Below are 21,407 nucleotides of genomic sequence, written 5' to 3'. Positions count from 1 at the left end.
AGAGAATTGTGTAGAGAATAATAAAGAACAAGCAAAAGCATAAAGAGAGCAAAAGTGTGTGTAGAAGAAAAAGAGAGAGCCTTCTTCACTCGAATATGTAGCTTTCTTCACCTTCTATTTTCATCTCCAAGGAAAGACACAATCTTGGTATCTTTTTGTATTTTTGGCAACCCCACCTGTCTTTGATAATTTGGGAACTTCCACTACTTGTTTGTAATTCCACCAACTTCTTCTTTTCTTCTTTAAAATTTCACCAACTTTGACCTTTCTTTGGTAACGTTTTCACCACTTTTATTGACTTTTTCTCCTTCCTTACGTAGAAATGGGTGAGCTTTTGGCAACTTTCTTTTCTTCTTCATAGTGGGTCTCACTTATATTATATAGAATAGCAATACAAGCTAATTAGAAACTACTGTTTTTTTTCTTCAACCCAAAACGTGGAAGAATAAACATTCCAAATGCGGTAGTTTATTTTCCATAGCAGTTTTCTTCAAATCCCATGTGGGTCCCACTTTTGTTTTATATATATATATATATATATATATATATATATATATAACACAAAGAAATGGTGGCCAAATTCGGTGGTTTTAGCAAGAAGCGAAAATATCAGTGAAGTTCTTACTTTCTTCCTCTACTTTCGTGGGTCCCACTTTTGCATGTATGTATATGCATTATATATAAAATCAGAAAATGCTATTTTCTAACAAAAGGGAAACGTGGCTGCTGTGACTCGCTTTTAAAGACTTTCCAAAATCCAAATGGGACCCACTAATGATATTGACCACCCTTCATGGAATTTACTATCTCCCTCTTCTCTTTCCAGAGTGATAAAAGCTCTTATTAGCCGACTCTCTCTAAATCGCTTCTATAGGTTGATATAAACCATCCAATTGATGGGCCATGAAATAAATGGGCGTGTCCTCCAAATCCTTTTCCTAAGATGATCCAGACCATCCAAGTGATGGGTTCCAATGTGAATAATTCTTGCTCCTCAAATTATCTCCGTAGGGTGATCTAAACCGCTCAATTGATGGGCCATGAATTAACGACGCTCCTAAATCATTCTCGTAGGATAATCCGAACCGTTCATATTATAGGTCACAATCTAAATGGACCATACCTTGTAAATTAATTCCATAGCTAATCCGAGACATCCAAATTAATAGTCCATCATGTAACTTCATTGCAGCCCTTGAATTGTTTAAATTTTTAGAAGAGAATATATAGAGGCACAATAATCATCTTGTATAGAATTCGGCCACCATTGGAGATTGGTTATTTCTTTCAGTATTTGATCTCTTTGGCTTCAAATTTATCCATCTTCCCAATATAACCCTGAAACATAAAAAATACACAAAATACCTTAGTATTACCGCTTTAATTATCAAATATGCATGCTTTAGTACCTACAATTCACACATAAATGTGCTCATCCGATTCCCCCATACTTGAACTTTGCTTGCCCTCAAGCAAACAGGAAGAAAAATAAGGAAACATAGAAACAAAACAAAACAAAATCCTAACTCACTTTCGTAGGAATCACGATTGCACTTAGCACGTGCAACAAGCCTTTAAACTCCTAGGTTATCCTAGTGGACAAGTTTTGTCTCGTGAGTATTTCCAGTGAATATACACACAAAATTCTAAAAATAGTTCTGTCTTTCTTTTGTTTCAACCTTTCTTTCCTTTTTATCCATACCGTATAAAAAGCAAGTTTCTATTTCTATTTCTATTTCTTATTCAAATCCTTTTAAAAGAAATATTCCAAAAGAAACAAAACTAAGAAATGAAAGTATTCTTTCTAATTTTTTCGGATTCCAAAATTAAAATATCCACTAACTTTATTTCTTAAAATAGGAAAACAACTTTCTTTCTAAGAATACAAAGTTCTTTCTAATTTGAGAGAAATACCAAAAACAAAAGAAAAAGAAACTTTCTAACTTTAAATTATAGAAAAGACTAGAGAAGGAAAGTTTCTAAAAGCTACCCCCATACTTGAATTATGCATTGTCCTTAATGCGTTAAAAATAGAAACAAAAATATGAGGACTAAAAATAGAAAGGAGGGTACGTACCGTATTTGTTTAGGCATGATTCGAATAGGAAGGTTCATGGAAATCCATGACCTCTTCCATATCCGGCTTTGACAACTCAATAAATGGCTTTAATCTTTGACCATTAACTTTAAAAATCTCACCATTGCTTGGATTAAGAACCTCGACCGCACCATGAGAGAAAACTTTGTTAACGACATATGGTCCATCCCATCTGGATCTTAACTACTTACCTGGAAAGATATGCAATCGTGAATTGTAAAGAAGCACTTTTTCGCCCTCTTGAAACGATTTTCTCAAAATATGCTTGTCATGAAAAGCTTTTGTCTTCTCCTTATAGATCTTTGCATTCTCGTACGCTTCATTGCGCAACTCCTCCAATTCAGAAAGTTGTAATCGCCTTTGAACACCTGCAGAAGACAAATCAAAGTTTAGTTTCTTAATAGCCCAAAAGCTTTATGTTCCAATTCAACTGGGAGGTGACAAGCTTTGCCATACACAAGGCGGTAAGGAGACTGACCAAGATCTGTCTTGAATGCTGTCCTATGAGCCCACAAGGCATCCACTAATCTAATGGACTAATCCTTGCGGTTTGGATTCACTGTCTTCTCCAAATTTGCTTAATTTGCCTATTTGAAACCTCCACTTGGCCACTCGTTTGAGGATGATAAGGGGTGGCCAACTTATGAGTAATACCATATTTCTTCATAAGACCTTCAAACGGTCTATTACAAAAGTGTTTACCCCTATCACTAATGATGGCACGAGGTTTACCAAAGCGCGAAAAAATATTTTCTTTAAGAAACTTGACCACCACCTTGTGGTCATTGGAGTTGCAAGCAATGGCTTCAATCCATTTTGACACATAATCTACACCTAACAAAATATACAAGTTTCCAAAAGAGTTGAAAAATGGTCCTAAAATCAATACCCCACACATCAAAAACTTCAACCACTAAGATCGGGTTGAGGGGCATCATATTTTGCTTTGTAACTCTTCCTAACGAGTGACAAGATCTACATGCCTTACAAAAATCAAAAGCATCCCTAAAAATACTTGGCCAATAGAAACCACATTGAAAAACTTTGTGCGCGGTTTCGTTGCACTAAAGTGGCCACCACAGGCTAGATCATGGCAAAAAGATAGAATCGATTGGTGCTCATGATCGGGCACACATCGTCGGACAATCTGATCCGAACAAGTTTTGAACAAATAGGGATCATCCCAAAAGAAATACTTTACCTGTGAGTGAAACCGGTATTTGTCTTGGTTGTACCAATGATCCGGTGTAGCACCTGTAACCAAGTAATTCACAATATCTGCATACCATGGCTCACTAAAAATAACAAACAATTGCTCATCAGGGAGGCTTTCATTAATTGGACCTTCGTCATTCTTTGCATTAGGAAGTCTAGACAAGTGATCGGCAACCAAGTTTTCCGTACCCTTTTTATCGCTAATCTCCAAATCAAACTCTTGAAGAAGTAAAACCCACCGAATGAGGCGAGCTTTAGCATCCTTCTTTCCAACAAGATACTTGATTGCCGAATGGTCAGTATAAATTATCACATGCGATCCAATCAAGTAGGACTGAAACTTCTCTAATGCAAACACAACCGTTAAGAATTCTTTTTCCGTAGTGGTGTAGTTGAGTTGTACATCATTTAAAGTCCTACTTGCATAATAGATTACATGCGGTAATTTATTAAATCTTTGACCCAACACGGCTCCTATTGCAAAGTCGGAAGCATCACACATAATTTAAAACGGTTCGGTCCAATTAGGTGCTTGAACGATGGGAGCAGTAGTTAACTCATTTTTCAAACACTCAAAAGAATCGAAGCATTCTTTGGAAAACTCAAATTTTTGATCTTTTGCTAACAAGTTGGTTAGAGACCTAGCAATTTTAGAAAAGTCTTATAAAACGCCGGTAAAAACCCTCATGACCCAAAAATGATCGAATATCCTTCACACTTTTGGGCAGTGGAAGATGGACAATGAGATCCACCTTGGCTTTATCAACCTTAATTCCCTCCTTAGAAATCACATGACCTAGAACTATGCCCTCTTTTACCATAAAATGACACTTTTCCCAATTGAGGACAAGGTTCTTTTCTATACTCCTCTCTAAGACCAATTTTAAGTGATGTAAACATTCGGCATAGGTGGAGCCATGAATAGAAAAATCATCCATAAAAACCTCTAAGAAGGTCTCCACCATGTCAGAAAAGATACTCATCATGCATCTTTGGAAAGTTGCCGGTGCATTGCATAACCCAAAAGGCATACGTCTATAAGCAAACGTTCCAAAGGGGCATGTGAATGTCGTTTTCTCTTCATCTTCAGGAGCTATGGAAATTTGGTTGTAACCGGAATATCCATCAAGAAAACAATAATACTCATGACCTGCGAACCTTTCTAACATTTGATCAATAAAAGGCAAAGGAAAGTGATCCTTCCAAGTAGCGGCATTAAGCTTTCGGTAATTAATACAAACCCGCCACCCCGTTTGAATGCGAGTTAGAATAAGCTCATTGGTGGCGGATTGTATAACCGTGACTCCCGACTTTTTAGGCACTACTTGGACGTAACTCACCCATTGGCTATCCGAGATGGGATAAATGATCCCATTATCTAACTGTTTTAAAATCTCTTTTTGGATGGCTTCCTTCATCACAGGATTAGCCCTTCTTTGATGTTCCCTGGAAGGTATGACACCCTCAACGAGATGGATGTGATGTTGCACAATCGAAGGGCTAATTCCTTTGATGTCGGCCATTGTCCAACCTATGGCTTCGTTTTTTATCTTTTAGCAATTTAATGAGTTCCTCCTCTTGGGGGGAGGTTAGGTCCGCAGCAATTATTACAGGCAAAGTACAATTATCACCCAAAAATGCATAACGTAAATGAGAAGGCAAGGGCTTCAACTCCAACTGTGGCGCTTCTTCGATTGATGGCTTTGGAAGAGATGTTACTAGTGGTCCAACAGGCTCCGCATTTTGAATGGCACATGCATCGGCAAAGAAATCGCTTCCTCTATCACCTCCTACCTCGTCCAAGCATTCTTGGAATCCTGCATCAAAATCAATTTCAAAATTAGAAATAATATCGTCAGGAAAGGAATGCAACATATTGATTTTTTCATGAAAATTTGGTTGCTTACCCAATCTAAAGACATTAAAATCAACTGATGTGTTTCCAAAATATAATTTCATTAATAAATTTCTACAATTAATGAGAGCATTGCTAGTAGCAAGGAACGGCCTACCAAGGATGATAGGAATTTGATCCTTGATATTAGCAATAGGCTCGGTATCTAACACAACAAAATCTACGGGAAACAAAAAATCACCTACATTAACTAACACATCCTCAACCATCCCTTTGGGTGTTTTAATTGATCTATCCGCCAATTGAAGAGTGATGGTGGTTGGTTTGAGGTCTCCTAATCCTAGTTGCTTAAATACAGAAAAAGGCAAGAGATTTACACTTGCACCCAAATTCAAAAGAGCATGTTCAATATTTGTGTTACCAATAGTGCAAGAAATAGTAGGACATCCTGGATCCTTATACTTAGCCACCATTTGTTGAGACAAGATGGAACTTATATTTGCGGCCAAGAAAGCTTTCTTGGGCACATTAGTTGTGCGCTTTTGTGTGCACAAATCTTTCAACACTTTGGCATTAGTAGGAACCTGAGAAATCGCATCTAATAAAGGAATGTTAATTTGCACTTGTTTAAACACATTTAAAATTTTATCCATGGCATCCACCTTCTTATTATTAGCAAGTCTCCTTGGAAAAGGAGCTTTAGGCACATACTCATTTTCAGGTGGAGAAACACCCTGTTCTTCACTTACCTGTTTGGGTTCCGCAATCGAGGCTGTTGGAGGGGAGTCTTTTCTTACCTCTTTGGATGTTTCTTGTATATCTATAGAAGGTTCAGATCTGACCTCCTCCTTGTGGTAATCTCTACCACTCCTTAATGCATATACGACATTACATTCGTTGGAGGGCTCTTGCGGCGGGAAAATTGGTTGAATGGAATTCAACTGATTTGGCGGTATCTGTTGATTCACATTCATATTCACGTTCCTTGGATTAGGAACGGGTTGACTTGGCATCTTCCCCTTTTCCCTCTCATGCAACGCCATGGCAAGTTGGGATATTTGCTTCTCCATGTTGTGTTGGCTTGTCATGAAAGTGCTAGTGAGAAGTTCTATGCTTTTTTCTAAGGAAGCTATGCGTGCCGACTCTCCTTGTTTTTGAAAACCCGGCGGTTCCTGATTTGAAACATTATTAATCATGGGATTTTGAAAAGTAGGAGGTGAAGGGGATGGCTGAACAAAAGTGGGAGGGAAGGTGGGCCTAGGTTGGCCGAATTGGCCTCGGCCTTGGAAATTAGATGTCCCACTTTGACTCCATGAAAAGTTGGGATGATGTTTCCATCCCGGATTATAAGTGCTAGAATAAGGATTATTAGCATAAAGAGCACTCACATTCTCATTAGAATTACCAAATTTAGCAAGAGTTGGACACTCTTCCATGACATGGTCCGTGGCTTGACACCAATTACACATGGGAACACTATGTGCAATTTGATTGACTTGTGAGGGTCCTTTGACAACTATTGCTTCTAGCCTTTTGATTAGGCTATCAAGATGAGCCTCTTTTGCCACGGCACCCTCTATTAGAAATCCCTTGCTTGAAGTGGCTCTCTCACCGTCTTGAGTGGATTCCCACTCTCTCATTTTTTCCGCCAAATCAAGTAAGAAGTTCCATGCCGCGGCCACATCCGTGAAAGATGTAAAACCATTAGGACACATGGACTCAAGAAGTTGCTTTGTTTGGTAATCTATGCCCTCATAAACAATTTGGCATAAGTGCCACAAATCAATTCCATGGTGAGGACACTCTTGGAGTAGGTCTTTGAACCTCTCCATAAACTTAGAAAATGACTCTAATGGCTTTTGTTTGAATTGTAAAATATCATTCCTAAGCTTATTAGTTTTATGTAATGGAAAAAACTTTTTAGGAAAGCGACGACGAACTCCTCCCAAGTGGTGATGGAGTTCGTTGGTAAGCCATAGAGCCACTTTTTGGCTCGATCCTTGAGTGAAAATGTAATAAACCGCAACTTTACCGCATCATCGGTAAGTTGTTACAACTTAATCAAAGCCCATACATCTTCAAACTCACGCAAAAATAAATAAGGATCCTCCGAAGGGAGTCCATGAAAATGAGGAAGCAAAGAGATAAATTGCGATTTTAGCTCAAAATTATTGCCCTGTGCAATCGGCAATCTAATGCAAGAAGGCTGCGCGATTCGGGCCGGATAGAAGCGATCACGCAAACTCTTGGGCGGCTCTTGTTCTTCAGCCATGACTACTTGATTTGGATTTGGTGCGATGTCTTCCGTCGTCTCTAACCGGTTTGCTCTTTTTAGTCGATTGGCCGAGTTCCGCACCCAACCTGCACTCATAAACACAAGAAAACCAAGTAAGAGAGATGGATAGCCAAGAAACCAAAAATATAACTAAACTAAAAATAACTACTAATCTAACACTTTGAATAATTAAGATTCTAATGCAACTCTCTTCCCCGGCAACGGCGCAAAAAACTTGTTATGAGTGGTGAGTACTCCCGCCTGTCACTCGGGTGACCCGGGTTCGATCCCCGGCAACGGTGCCAAAAACTTGTTTGTAATATTAAATAACCGCAAGTGCACGGATCGTGTAAATACGGGTCGAACTCAGGGAAGAGAAATCTAGTTGTCAATCCTATTCTTTTACCGATTAGAATACTAGCTACGATGATATAATGTTGCCTGGAATGGACTCAGGATTTCCGTGGACTTAGACCTCGGAGCCAACACTATATATAAGCGTATATTCTATTCAATCTAAGAATCGAATTTAACTAAGATCTTTTTTATTTAAAATCCTAATTTAGGCAAAGTGTACCAAATTTTAATGATCTCTATTAACTACTTATCTAATTTAATTTGAAAACTAAAATTCTAAGGGCCTAAGTTAATTGGAAAATTGCAAAAGTAATTTGGAATAGTGTAAAAATCTTAATTCAATATAAAAGATTACTTAGGGTTAGAATCCACCATGGGTTTGGATTAGATTGATTAATTAAAACAACTCTTGAATTGGGTCTAAAATTCGATTAACTAGTAAATAAGGAATAAGATCAAAGGGATGTCATTTCTTATAAGTAATTAATTAAATCCACTCTCCAATGTACATTGATTATATAGAACTTTATATTTGTTAATCAACAATCATTCATACGAAAGGGGAAAGCCAATGGCATGAATGATTGGGATTTTCCAAACACAAAATCCTACACAAATTTTCAATTGAATAGATTGAATTAATTATAAATATTTCTCCTTCCCCATGGCTTCAACTAAACCCTAAGTAATTAGGATTTAGTTATTCATGAAGAAGTGAAGAAAAATAAAAATAAAAGAGATATATGGGAGAAAGAGTGCCATATTTAATTACTTGAAAAGAAAACTAAAAGAAAAACAAACTCTCCAGTAATTTGAATTGAAACAAAAGTACATCAACTTGAACTTGAAAATAAATAACAAAAATAAAAAGAACTTATTCTTTTTCTCCTCCAATCTTTGGTTGAATCTTTCTCTTTCAAGCTTTAATGTCACCTTGAGTTTGAATGGTGGATGACGATCCTTGGTTGAGAGTAGAAAAGAAAAAGAACTTGAAAAAGAGCAAGAGAGAACAAGAAAACCTAAAAGAAAGAGCTTGAGAGTGGTAGAGAATTGTGTAGAGAATAATAGAGAACAAGCAAAAGCATAAAGAGAGGAAAAGTGTGTGTAGAAGAAAAAGAGAGAGCCTTCTTCACTCGAATATGTAGCTTTCTTCACCTTCTATTTTCATCTCCAAGGAAAGACACAATCTTGGTATCTTTTTGTATTTTTGGCAACCCCACCTGTCTTTGGTAATTTGGGAACTTCCACTACTTGTTTGTAATTCCACCAACTTCTTCTTTTCTTCTTTAAAATTTCACCAACTTTGACCTTTCTTTGGTAACGTTTTCACCACTTTTATTGACTTTTTCTCCTTCCTTACGTAGAAATGGGTGGGCTTTTGGCAACTTTCTTTTCTTCTTCATAGTGGGTCCCACTTATATTATATAGAATAGCAATACAAGCTAATTAGAAACTACTGTTTTTTTTTCTTCAACGCAAAACGTGGAAGAATAAACATTCCAAATGCGGTAGTTTATTTTCCATAGCAGTTTTCTTCAAATCCCATGTGGGTCCCAGTTTTGTTTAATATATATATATATATATATATATATATATATATATATATATAAAACCAAAAGAAAGGGAGGCCAAATTCGGTGGTTTTAGCAAGATGCCAAAATATCAGTGAAGTTCTTGCTTTCTTCCTCTACTTTCGTGGGTCCCACTTTTGCATGTATGTATATGCATTATATATAAAATCGGAAAATGCTATTTTCTAACAAAAGGGAAATGCGGCTGCTGTGACTCGCTTTTAAAGACTTTCCAAAATCCAAATGGGACCCACTAATGATATTGACCACCCTTCATGGAATTTACTACCTCCCTCTTCTCTTTCCAGAGTGATAAAAGCTCCTATTAGCCGACTCACTCTAAATCGCTTCTATAGGTTGATCTAAACCATCCAATTGATTGGCCAAGAAATAAATGGGCGTGTCCTCCAAATCCTTTCCCTAAGATGATCCAGACCATCCAAGTGATGGGTTCCAATGTGAATAATTCTTGCTCCTCAAATTATCTTCGTAGGGTGATATAAACCGCTCAATTGATGGGCCATGAATTAACGACGCTCCTAAATCATTATCGTAGGATAATCCGAACCGTTAATATTATAGGTCACAATCTAAATGGACCATACCTTGTAAATTAATTCCATAGCTAATCCGAGCCATCCAAATTAATAGTCCATCATGTAACTTGATTGCAGCCCTTGAATTGTTTAAATTTTTAAAAGAGAATATATAGAGGCACAATAATCATCTTGTATCCCATTTCAAAAAAAATAATCATCTTGTATAGAATTCGGCCACCATTGGAGATTGGTTATTTCTTTCAGTATTTGATCTCTTTGGCTTCAAATTTATCCATCTTCCCAATATAACCCTGAAACACCAAAAATACACAAAATACCTTAGTAGCACCGCTTTAATTATCAAATATGCATGCTTTTGTACCTACAATTCACACATAAATGTGCTCGTCACAGCTCATTCGCAGCCAATCGATCTCGTCGATACCTTTTGTAAGGGATGCCAGAGCAATGTCCTTCCAATGCTTTTCAGTTGGATGCCAGAGTAGCACCATCTATGACCCTTTCATTTGAACCGCTTTAACTACACCCATTCATTTCACCCGGAATCTCGGGCCGGCCAAAATGTGTTGTCTTATCAGCTTTGTCATTTGTGTGACAAGCACACTCTGCCAAAGAGGGGCATCTGTAGACACCCCCTTTTGACCGGACCCTAAGCTAGGAATCAAATGAGTTCTTGAAACCCAAACCCCATAAATTGGCCCATGTCGCACCCCAACCCATGTCTTGGGTTTAAGTTGTGTACTGTAAAAGGCAAAAGGGAGGGTGAAACATCCGACATGGGAGTGCTAATACCAATCATTTTGTATTACATAAAAAAAACATCTAAATGCCACCCCCATTTACACCCGAGCCACCCCCCTTTGTAGTGTATAAGAGTAGTCATTGAACACAACATAGGGGCTGTCCAGAGAAAAGATGATGGGCTATGTCATTTCCTTTATTTGTTTCTCCCTTCTTTCTCATCAGACCATCTCTAGTCTAAAGAGATCAACCATAAATTCATCTAAAGAGGGGCTGTCTAAGGTAATAGAGGAGGTGCGAATTTGGCATCTCCCTATATAAACCCCCTTCATCGATTTAGGGTAGAGGACTCTCATTTTCGCTCGAACAGAGAGAGAGAGAGAGAGAGAGAGAGAGAGAGAGAGAGAGAGAGAGAAATTCGAGAATGCGGCTTTTCTTCTCTGATTGCATGTTATGGTGGCCTCGTCGGAGTTCCGGCCAACCCTCCTTCACTTCTACTACCTTTGCAAACCCTCACCTTGTCACTCTTGATCATTTTTCTCTTCTTTAAACCCCTTTTCTTCATCCAAACCCTAACTGTAGATCCATTTCATTTTTTTTAAAACCCTAGATTTTCCACTTTCTCTTCTTGAAACCTTAGTTTTGCTTTAGGGATCTCAAATCTGTTACTAACTCAAGTTGAGAACTTATGATTCAAACCCTAGCTAAGCAAAGAGGGATTATATAGAGGGATTGGAGTAGAGATCGAAGAAAATGAAAAGGATTAGGGGCTGATTTAGATTTGCTTGTCTCCATGCAAGATCCGATCATTTTCTCCGAAGAATTTCACTGAAAACCTTTTCCACAACATCCTTCCCTGGTATAATCGGTCATCATCTTCATTGCCTCTGTCTATCATCAAGGTAAAATATAGAGGAGTGTTTGGGATTGTCATTTTCAGGTAACTCTCAGCTATTTTCTTTTTTTCCCTTAGTTAATTTTTACATTGATTACTGTAATAAGGTGATTTTTTATAAATGTTCTTAATATATTCTTAAAGTTTTTTATGCTTGCAATTTTTTCGGGATTTTAAATTTTTATGTGTTACAATGCACTTTCTTCTCTAATTTTCTGATTATACAAAGCTCTTACTTATGTTCTATTATGACTAAGATTGAGGTGACGAACTCAGGTAGTCTAATTTATTTTTAAAATTAGTAAACTGAACCTAATTTTCGATAACATGGTATGATGTGGTTGAATTCTAGACTAGATTGTTATGGATCAGATAATTTTGTAGGCAAGATGATTGAAATTAAATTTTTTTTTTGAGCCGTAATTTTTGATTTATACATCACATTTGACAAATAATGTAGTTCAAAAGGTAAGTGGCTAGTTAATCTCTGTTTTGATCTATTGTTCATACTCTTAAAAAAGAAATTAGAGAAAAGGTTTTTGATTGATCATCCTTATCAGTTCCTCCTTGACAGAGTATGATAAATAAAAGATTTGGTCTTATGAATTCATGATTTTTGTTTATTTTGGAATGTGAATTGTAAGGACTATTATTGCTTTGGATTTACAAAATTATCACGCACATGTTTATCCTAGAGACTATCGCTGTCATTTATAATGACAGGCATTTTATGATTGACCTAACGATGACTGGGTTGGAGAGAGGTTTTACTCAAATGGGTTGTGTCCCTTCCCCCAACGGTCAAGTGCCAAGGGGGTGCGATCCACACCATAGATGGTTGACCTAACGATGACTGGGTTGGAGAGAGGTTTTACTCAAACCAACAGTCACCTCTAGGATCGATCAGGACCGTTCAATATCAATGGGTGCGATCTAACGGTCAGATTTCAAACATTCTGGAAAGGTGCCCTGTAGAGGTGTTTTTCACATTGAAAAAACACCAGGTGGTCTACAAAATGTGCAGAATTCAGTCATTTCATATAGAAAAATGAATTGGCAATTCTGACAGACTTTACACTCTCTTCTACACTCCTACAAAATCCCCAAGTATTTCTATATATTGTTTTTCTTTTGTTCACTGTTCTAGATACTGTTTTTCTGCAGAAACATTATTTAGAAATTTCTCTAAGGCTTGAAATTTCGGAAGGGCATTTCGGGTTTGATTCCGCTAGTGCTACGCGTCATGAAACATTAGTAGGGCTTCCCTACTAGGCTTCATTGTATCTTGGAGGCAATTCACGGATCCCCTTTGCACACTACTAGTGGGGGCGAATCTTGTCTTAAGGAAAGTGATATCACGCCTTGAAGCAACAAGTTTTTATTTTCTATCAACAACAGTACCCTCAATTTTTTTTCCAACAATCTTAAGACAAGATTATCTACTGTTGTTTCAATGGCACTTTATTCGGTTCGTCAAATGACCCAAGACTTTGTCAAACTCGAACGTTTCGACAAAGGAAATTTCAAGCGCTGGCAGAAGAAGTTGCACTTCATTTTGATATCACTCAAAGTGGTCCGGGTTCTCACTACTCTAAAGCCGGCAGCAAATGAAAATGAAACTTTGGCGGAGGCTCGTGCAAGGATGAAGTGGGAACAGGATGACTACATTTGCAAAGGGCACATCCTAAATGCTATGTCAGATACACTATTTGACATATATCAAGGCATGGGATCAGTAAGTGAAATCTGGAATGCACTTGAAGCCAAATACTTGGCGAAAGATGCCAGTAGCAAGAAATTCACTGTGAGTCGATTTTTAAATTTTAAAATGGTTGATGATAAGTCTGTTATTGATCAATTACATGAAATACAACATGTAATTAGTCAAATTCATTTGCAAGGCATCCTTCTTGATGATTCCTTCATTGTCCCTTCAATTATTGACAAACTTCCACCAACTTGGAAAGACTTTAGAAAAAGTCTAAAATACAAGAAAGAGGAAATGTCTATTGAAGACTTTGCTCAATGCCTCAGGATTGAGGAAGAGTCAAGAATCAGAGACAAGAAAGAAGATGAAACTGTATCCTCTAAGATCCATTTGGTGGAAAATGTCAAGAATTCGAACCAACAAGGAAAAGGCAATTGGAAGAGAAACAAACACCCTGAAAAGAAGACTAATAAGAATAAGAAAAGAAAGGGTGCTTGTTTCAACTGTGGCAAACCAGGCCATTACAAGAGTGAGTGCCGACTTCTTAATGATAAGAAGTCGGGTGCACCAACAGACAAAGAAAAGTTTGTTGCCATGATTTCAGAGGCAAATATGCTTGAAGATGGCAATGATTGGTGGATTGACTCTGGTGCGACGATGCATGTCTGTAAAGACAGGAACCTGTTTTCAACTTATGAAACAGTTGAAGATGGAAGCATGTTATACATGGAAAATTCGTCGATAGCAGAAGTCAAAGGGAAGGGCAAGGTGGAACTTGAGTTCATATCCGGCAAGCGACTCACTCTAACCGATGTCTACCATGTATCAGAAGTTAGAAAGAACTTAGTGTCTGGAAGCATTCTCAACAAGAATGGCTTCAAACTTGTATTTGAATCTGATAAGTTCATTCTTTCTAGGGGGTACTTTTGTTGGGAAGGGATATATGTATGAAGGGATGTTCAAACTTAATATCAATAAAGTGAATGTCTTTGCTTATGTTTTGGATTCTTCTTTATCTTTATGGCATAATCGTTTAGGACATGTAAATGATATGGTTAAGTTAACCTTAATTCCTAAATATGAAAATGACTTAGTAGATAGATGTAAAACATGCATGCAAACCAAGATAATCACTAAGTCATTTTCTAAAGTAGATAGAACTTCTAACTTGTTAGATTTAATTTATAGTGATGTATGTGACATACATAGTGTTCCCACAAAGGGAGGTAAAAAGTACTTTGTTACATTTATTGATGATTATTCTAAGTACTGTTTTGTTTATCTACTTAGTCATAAAGATGAGGTTTTAGAAAAATTTAAGATTTATAAAACTGAAGTCGAAAACCAATGTAAAACAAGCATTAAATGTCTCAGATCAGATAGAGGTGGTGAATATCACTTTCCTCATTTCTGTGAATCAGTAGGCATAGTCCATGAAACTTCTGCCCCTTATACACCACAACAAAATGGTGTAGCAGAAAGGAAGAATATGACACTTACTGAAATGATTAATGCTATGCTTGTTAATTCTGGTTTAAATAAGAGTTTTTGGGGTGAAGCCTTACTTACGGCTTGTCACATTTTGAATAGGGTACCTAGTAAGAAATCTGATATAACCCCTTATGAATTGTGGAAGAAAAGGAAACCAAACTTAAGTTACCTTAAAGTTTGGGGTTGTAGATCTATAGTTAAAGTCCCTAAACCTAAGTTAAGGAAATTAGGTGAAAAGGGTATTGAGTGTGTCTTTTTGGGATATGCTAGTCACAGTAAGGCCTATAAGTTCTTAGTTATAGAACCTAATGATTTTATAGATGTCAATACCATAATTGAGTCTAGAGATGCCATTTTCTATGAAAATAGGTTCACTTCAATTCCTAAAGAAATTGAACCTACAACTTCTGTAGATCATTATTTAGAATCACAAACAGAAGTTGGTGAACCTAGTGTACAACCTAGTAAAATAAGAAGAAGTTCAAGAGATAGAAGGGATAGGAGTTTTGGCCCTGACTTTGTAACCTACCTGGTAGAACGGACAAGAGAAAAACTCCAAGGTTCTGTCTTGTTAAACTTAAGCATAGAAACTGACCCTCAAACCTATGGAGAAGCCATAAAGTCACAAGATGCTGCTTTTTGGAAAGAAGCAATTAATGACGAAATGGATTCTATCATAGGTAATAAAACTTGGATTTTGGTTGATCTACCACTTGGGTCTAAACCTATAGGATGTAAATGGATCTTCAAGAAGAAGATCAAAGTAGATGGGACCATAGAAAAGTTTAAGGCAAGGTTAGTTGCCAAAGGGTTTACTCAAAAACCCGGTATTGATTACTTTGACACATTTGCACCAGTTGCTAGGATATCTACCATTAGAGTGTTGATTGCCCTTGCTTCCATATATAAACTTCACATTCACCAGATGGATGTTAAAACCGCATTCTTAAATGGTGAACTTGATAAAGAAGTGTATATGGAACAACCTGAGGGATTTATTCTGCCAGGCCAAGAGCATAAAGTATGTAAGCTTATCAAATCTTTGTATGGGCTTAAGCAAGCCCCTAAACAATGGCATGAAAGATTTGATAAAGTCTTAGTGTCAAATGGCTATAACATACATGAGTCAGATAAATGTATATACAGTAAATTTAAGGGTGGCAAATGTGTTGTTATTTGTTTATATGTTGATGACATGTTAATTTTTAGTACTGATATTGAAAGCATTCAAAGTACTAAATCATTTCTTTCTCAAAACTTTGATATGAAAGATATGGGTGAAGCTGATGTGATTTTGGGTATTAGAATCATAAGACAGGATAATGGTCTTATTCTAACACAATCACATTATATTGAGAAAGTTCTCAAAAAGTTTAACCATTTTGAATGTTCACCCATTTCAACACTTTTTGACCCAAATATAAAGTTGTATCTTAATACTGGCAGGACTATTTCTCAACTAGGGTATGCTAGTGTAATTGGTAGTCTTATGTATGCTATGACTTGTACTAGGCCAGACATAGCATTTGTTGTAGGTAAACTTAGTAGGTTTACCAGTAATCCTAATTTTTCTTATTGGAATGCAGTCTATAGAGTTTTAAAATATGTAAAGAAAACTATAGACTTTGGTTTATGTTATAGTGGGTATCCAACTGTAATAGAAGGATACACTGATGCTAGTTGGATAATTGAGCGTATAGACCATTTATCAACCAGTGGGTGGATTTTCACCCTTGGTGGGGGAGCAGTCTCCTGGGCCTCTAAGAAACAGACATGCATAACAACTTCAACTATGGAAGCAGAGTTTATAGCTCTGGCAGCATGCTGTAAAGAGGCGGAATGGCTTCAGAATTTGTTATTGGAAATTTCGTTATGGTCTAAACCAATGCCATCGATTTATGTCCATTGTGATAGTCAGGCCACACTATCAAGGGCATATAATCATATTTATAATGGTAAGTCCAGACATATAGGACTTAGCCATAGTACTATAAGAGAGTTACTTACTAATGGAGTAGTAACTATTGATTTTGTGAGATTGAGCCAAAACTTGGCTGATCCATTCACTAAAGCTCTTGCAAGAGATCTGGTGTGTAAAACATCATTAGGGATGGGGTTAAAGCCATTAACCAATAGTCACCAATGATGGAACCTTAACTCAACACTTGAATAAACATCAAGTCTTGAGTTCAATGAGTCCAAGTACATCATATGGAGTGATTGCAAGCACTATAATCTGTATTATTTGTCATCCCAAGGTAAAGTGCTTGGTACCTGTAATGTTTAAAAGGAGAAGGCTGAGTATTTAAACTCTTAATAGGCTTATAACATAGTGTTGGAGTGTTTTAGTTACAGGGGCACTCTTGATAAGCCTACCTATGTAAGTGTGGGAGTGGTGCCGCTTCCTATGAGACCTGGCTAGTCTCTAGAGCGCTCATGAAACCAAGATATAGACACAAGGCCAGTACATGTGTTGGTTTTAGAAATTGCCCAAAGAGGTGAAATCTTGTGTGTGAGATGTATCCGGTTAACCAAATAGAATAGCTAGTTCAAAGATACGTCTACTATGCAATTCTGGTTAACTTTGATATGTCCTCACTAAGTGAAGGTTCAAATCGAGAGATACCTTCATTTATGCATAAGATTTCCAAGCCTAATGAGAAAATTTTCTTTGATTTTGAAAATGGTGGGGGATTGTTAGTGATTTTGTATATGGCGCATAGTGGGCAATGGGCTATAGGGCGCATAGTGGCGCTTTATTGGCGCTTTTTTAGGCGTACTTTGCACTTCGCACGTACGCAACGTCGCGAGGAGCGATTGGAGCCTTTAATTTTTTCAGATTTGATCTGCACCGTTGGATCAAGATGAAGGTGGACCGGTCGGATGGGTGGGTCAAATGGTTCGTAGGTCCATTAAGCCGAATGGTTCGGTTGGGTTGGGCTTCAGTTAAGGCCTAATGGTTGGCCAACGGGCCCATAACTCCAACGGTCAAAGAGTGTGATCAAATGGGTTGTGTCCCTTCCCCCAACGGTCAAGTGGCAAGGGGGTGCGATCCACACCATAGATGGTTGACCTAACGATGACTGGGTTGGAGAGAGGTTTTACTCAAACTAACAGTCACCTTTAGGATCGATCAGGACCGTTCAATATCAATGGGTGTGATCTAACGGTCAGATTTCAAACATTCTGGAAAGGTGCCCTGTAGAGGTGTTTTTCACACTGAAAAGACACCAGGTGGTCTACAAAATGTGCAGAATTCAGTCATTTCATATAGAAAAACGAATTGGCAATTCTGACAGACTTTACACTCTCTTCTACACTCCTACAAAATCCCCAAGTATTTCTATATACTGTTTTTCTTTTATTTACTGTTCTAGATACTGTTTTTCTGCAGAAACATTATCTAGAAATTTCTCTAAGGCTTGAAATTTTGGAAGGGCATTTCGGGTTTGATTCCGCTAGTGCTACGGGTCATCAAACATTAGTAGGGCTTCCCTACTAGGCTTCATTGTATCTTGGAGGCAATTCGCGGATCCCCTTTGCACACTACTAGTGGGGGCGAATCTTGTCTTAAGGAAAGTGATATCACGCCTTGAAGCAACAAGTTTCTGTTTTCTATCAACAACAGTACCCTCAATTTTTTTTCCAACAACACGCAGCCGCGTCCAAAGACTTCTTCCACTTCCAAAACCGGTGCTTTTGTTTCTTCTATTCATATTCAAATTCCACACACTTAAATACGTCTCAACTTTTCAAAGTCCCCTTTCCCTTTTTCCTTTCTCAAAAGTCTGAGCCAAATCCATTTCCTCTATTATAAATACTTCTCTACATTTCTCAATATCACACACATTTCTTTCGAATACTTGGTACCACTAATAATGGTAACCATGTCTATGAAGAGCTTACTAGTCATAGTTTTGGCCGGAATTCTCGCCGGAATCCTGCCGGAAACTGTCCTAGGTGACTCCGTGGCCGACATAGTTACACCGGAGTTCTTTAACGGGATAATTAATCAGGCCGATGCCAGTTGCGCAGGGAAGAGCTTCTACTCACGTGATCGATTTCTAGAGGCTACCAATTCTTACCCTCAGTTTGGGACTGTGGGTACCTCAGATGATTCCAAGAGAGAGATCGCGGCCTTATTTGCACATTTCACTCACGAGACAGGACGTAAGTTTTCCCCTACATATACTTTATTTATGTATTTTTTAGTAGCAGTAGTTTTTACTTTTTAGCATATTATTCAGATTCAATAGTTTTTAGTATGGATTTTGAGTCCTAAACTAATAATTGGAACTCAAAATTGTGTTTAACTTTGAGTTCCAATTATCAGTTGGAACTCAAAACTGTGTTTAATTTTGAGTTCCAATTATCTGTTTAGGACTCAAAGTCAATTCTAAAAATCCAAAACGAACAGGCCGCCTAATTAAGACTAGTTCTTTCATGGCAAAAAATAAATAAAAAATAAAAAACTTAATTTTAGAATTGATTAAAGGCTTTTTACTTTAATAAAAGTTTGGGATTTGCTATGCAATTTCGCGTAAAGCCATTAAGGTGACCTTTTGGAAATAACTTTAAAAAAGTGAGCTTTTTTACCATTTCATAATTTTCAATGACTAATAGGGAAATACTTTTTAAATTAGGGATTAATAGCAAAGTTCTTTATTTATAAAGTATTAAGAACTCCAAATCATATTACATGATTACATATCAGTTTTCTAATTTAAACTGGTTTGGTACCAGCTTAAGTTTTCTACCATAGGTGGAGACGTGGAGTAATAGGAGAATGATATTGTATTATGCTATATACACTGAAAATTGGCATATAAATAACTCTACTGGCCCTGTTTGGATTGCAAGAATTTCCTGGAAATTAAAGTTCCTACTTTTTTATACGCATGAGAAAAGATTACTTGAACCAACCCTATTCAATTTTTACTTAGAGTGTCCTTCAATTTTTGATAATTTCCCTTAAAATCTACTGTAATAATATTATTTCCATCTAAATTATGGAAAGAAATAATCTTCCCAAGAAAAAAATTTCCATAAGAAATGTTGTTCTGCCAATCCAAACATTAGGAAAAGATAAGCAAAAGGGGTAGGAAGTATCAATTCCCATACATATATAAGACTATATACAAATAATTTTAAGGGGTTTCTAGAGGCCCCTAAAACTGTGAGAGACTGAAATTTCGCTCTTACTTGATGCACAGATTTTTGCTCCATTGAAGAGATAGATGGCCCATCTAGGCCATCTAATTACTTCTGCGATGAGACCAAGACTCAATACCCATGTGCTGCCGGTAAGGGTTACTATGGCCGGGGTCCGATCCAATTGTCATGGAATTTCAACTACGGGCCCGCCGGAAATAGCATCGGATTCGATGGCCTTGGCTCGCCCGAAACCGTCGCCACAGACCCCTTAGTGTCATTCAAAACAGGCCTGTGGTTTTGGATGAACAATTGCCACTCAATCATAACTTCGGGCCAAGGGTTCGGACCCACGATCCGAGCCATCAATGGTGCACTTGAATGTGATGGCCAGAAACCTGATATTGTTCGTGCCCGCGTCGGATATTACACTAGCTACTGTAGCCAACTTGGAGTGGCACCTGGTGACAATCTCACTTGCTAGAACACTATCACATATATTTTTTGTTTTACTATGTTTGATGTATGGTACTATTTATAAGTTAAAAATAATGTATTGAAATAAAAGAGTTCTTACATTGATGGAAGCAACATTTGTTGAAGTTTTCGTTGAGGATCTCTGTATGTTTCTATCAGATCCACTCGGCCATGTTCTTGTGGTATTTTATGAAATTATTGAAATATAAGAAATGACATTATGACCCCATTTTGTTTGTCTTTTCTTGAATATGGCTGTATTTCCACCCCTTTTGTTTGACTTTTCCTGGAAACCAAATCATCAACATGGAAGGACTTAAGAAAGAGAGTGAACAAAGTTCTATAGTTTTTAATTTTTTAATCCAGGTGACTATGATCAAGCGTGTAAAGATATTTCGCGGATGGTCTGTTGCATGTGAGAGCAGCCACACCGGCTCATTATTCAGCAGATTTTGTCTTCATTCATGAGGTGGCTGCTCTCATAAGCAACAGCCCATCCGCAAAATGTCTTCTGCGATGGACAATGGATGCTAGCAAATCCATTTTAATCATTATGATAGGAATTCAACTTATAAAATTCACCAAAATTTTAGGGAAATGATATCAGCACTGTCAAGTTGATGGTTTGGGCATTATGGTACGGAATTGAGGAGAAGATGAGAGAGCACCGCTTAAGATGGTTTGAGCATATCCTACGTAGGCCTTTGGATGCTTCAGTGAGAAGAAGTGACTCGTGCCAAGTTGATGGAGTAAAAAGAGGAAGGGGCAGACCGAAAACAACTTGGGTAGAAACAGTGATGAAAGACTTGATGGCTGGGAACATAACAGAGAACATGACCTTGGATAGGAGAAAATGGAGTTTGCAAGATTTGGCGAGACTAGGCCAGATGGCAAATGGAGTTTTCGTTCGTAAGATTGGGTTGTGCTAAAATCAACGGCTTAAAGAGATTTGAAAGATGTCTCTTTCATCATGCTTGTTCTATGGTCTTGAATCAAGACTTCGAAAATGAGTT

The 21,407-nt window shown here is 37.5% G+C and overlaps 1 protein-coding gene, 1 non-coding gene and 1 pseudogene across 2 annotated transcripts; 2 read left to right on the top strand and 1 right to left on the bottom strand.

Annotated features, from left to right (window-relative positions):
* The window catches only part of LOC143861331 (uncharacterized), a 67,509-nt pseudogene that overhangs the window by 13,505 nt on the left and 32,597 nt on the right, over positions 1-21,407 (bottom strand).
* LOC143862771 (small nucleolar RNA R71) lies at positions 6,954-7,060 on the top strand. Its single transcript, XR_013240481.1, has one exon. It is a non-coding gene; the product is annotated as a small nucleolar RNA R71 (small nucleolar RNA).
* On the top strand, positions 18,426-20,519 carry LOC143861064 (endochitinase EP3-like). Its single transcript, XM_077371951.1, has 2 exons — positions 18,426-18,936; positions 19,980-20,519. Exons 1-2 carry the CDS (start codon positions 18,645-18,647, stop codon positions 20,399-20,401), a joined length of 714 nt encoding a protein of 237 aa, XP_077228066.1. The 5' UTR covers positions 18,426-18,644; the 3' UTR covers positions 20,402-20,519.

The sequence above is a fragment of the Tasmannia lanceolata genome, unplaced genomic scaffold, assembly GCF_043159265.1.
Source record: "Tasmannia lanceolata isolate RefF3 unplaced genomic scaffold, GAP_Taslan_0.1 ptg000037l, whole genome shotgun sequence".
In the NCBI taxonomy this organism is placed as follows: domain Eukaryota; kingdom Viridiplantae; phylum Streptophyta; class Magnoliopsida; order Canellales; family Winteraceae; genus Tasmannia; species Tasmannia lanceolata.
This window is presented reverse-complemented; position numbering and strand designations above follow the sequence as displayed.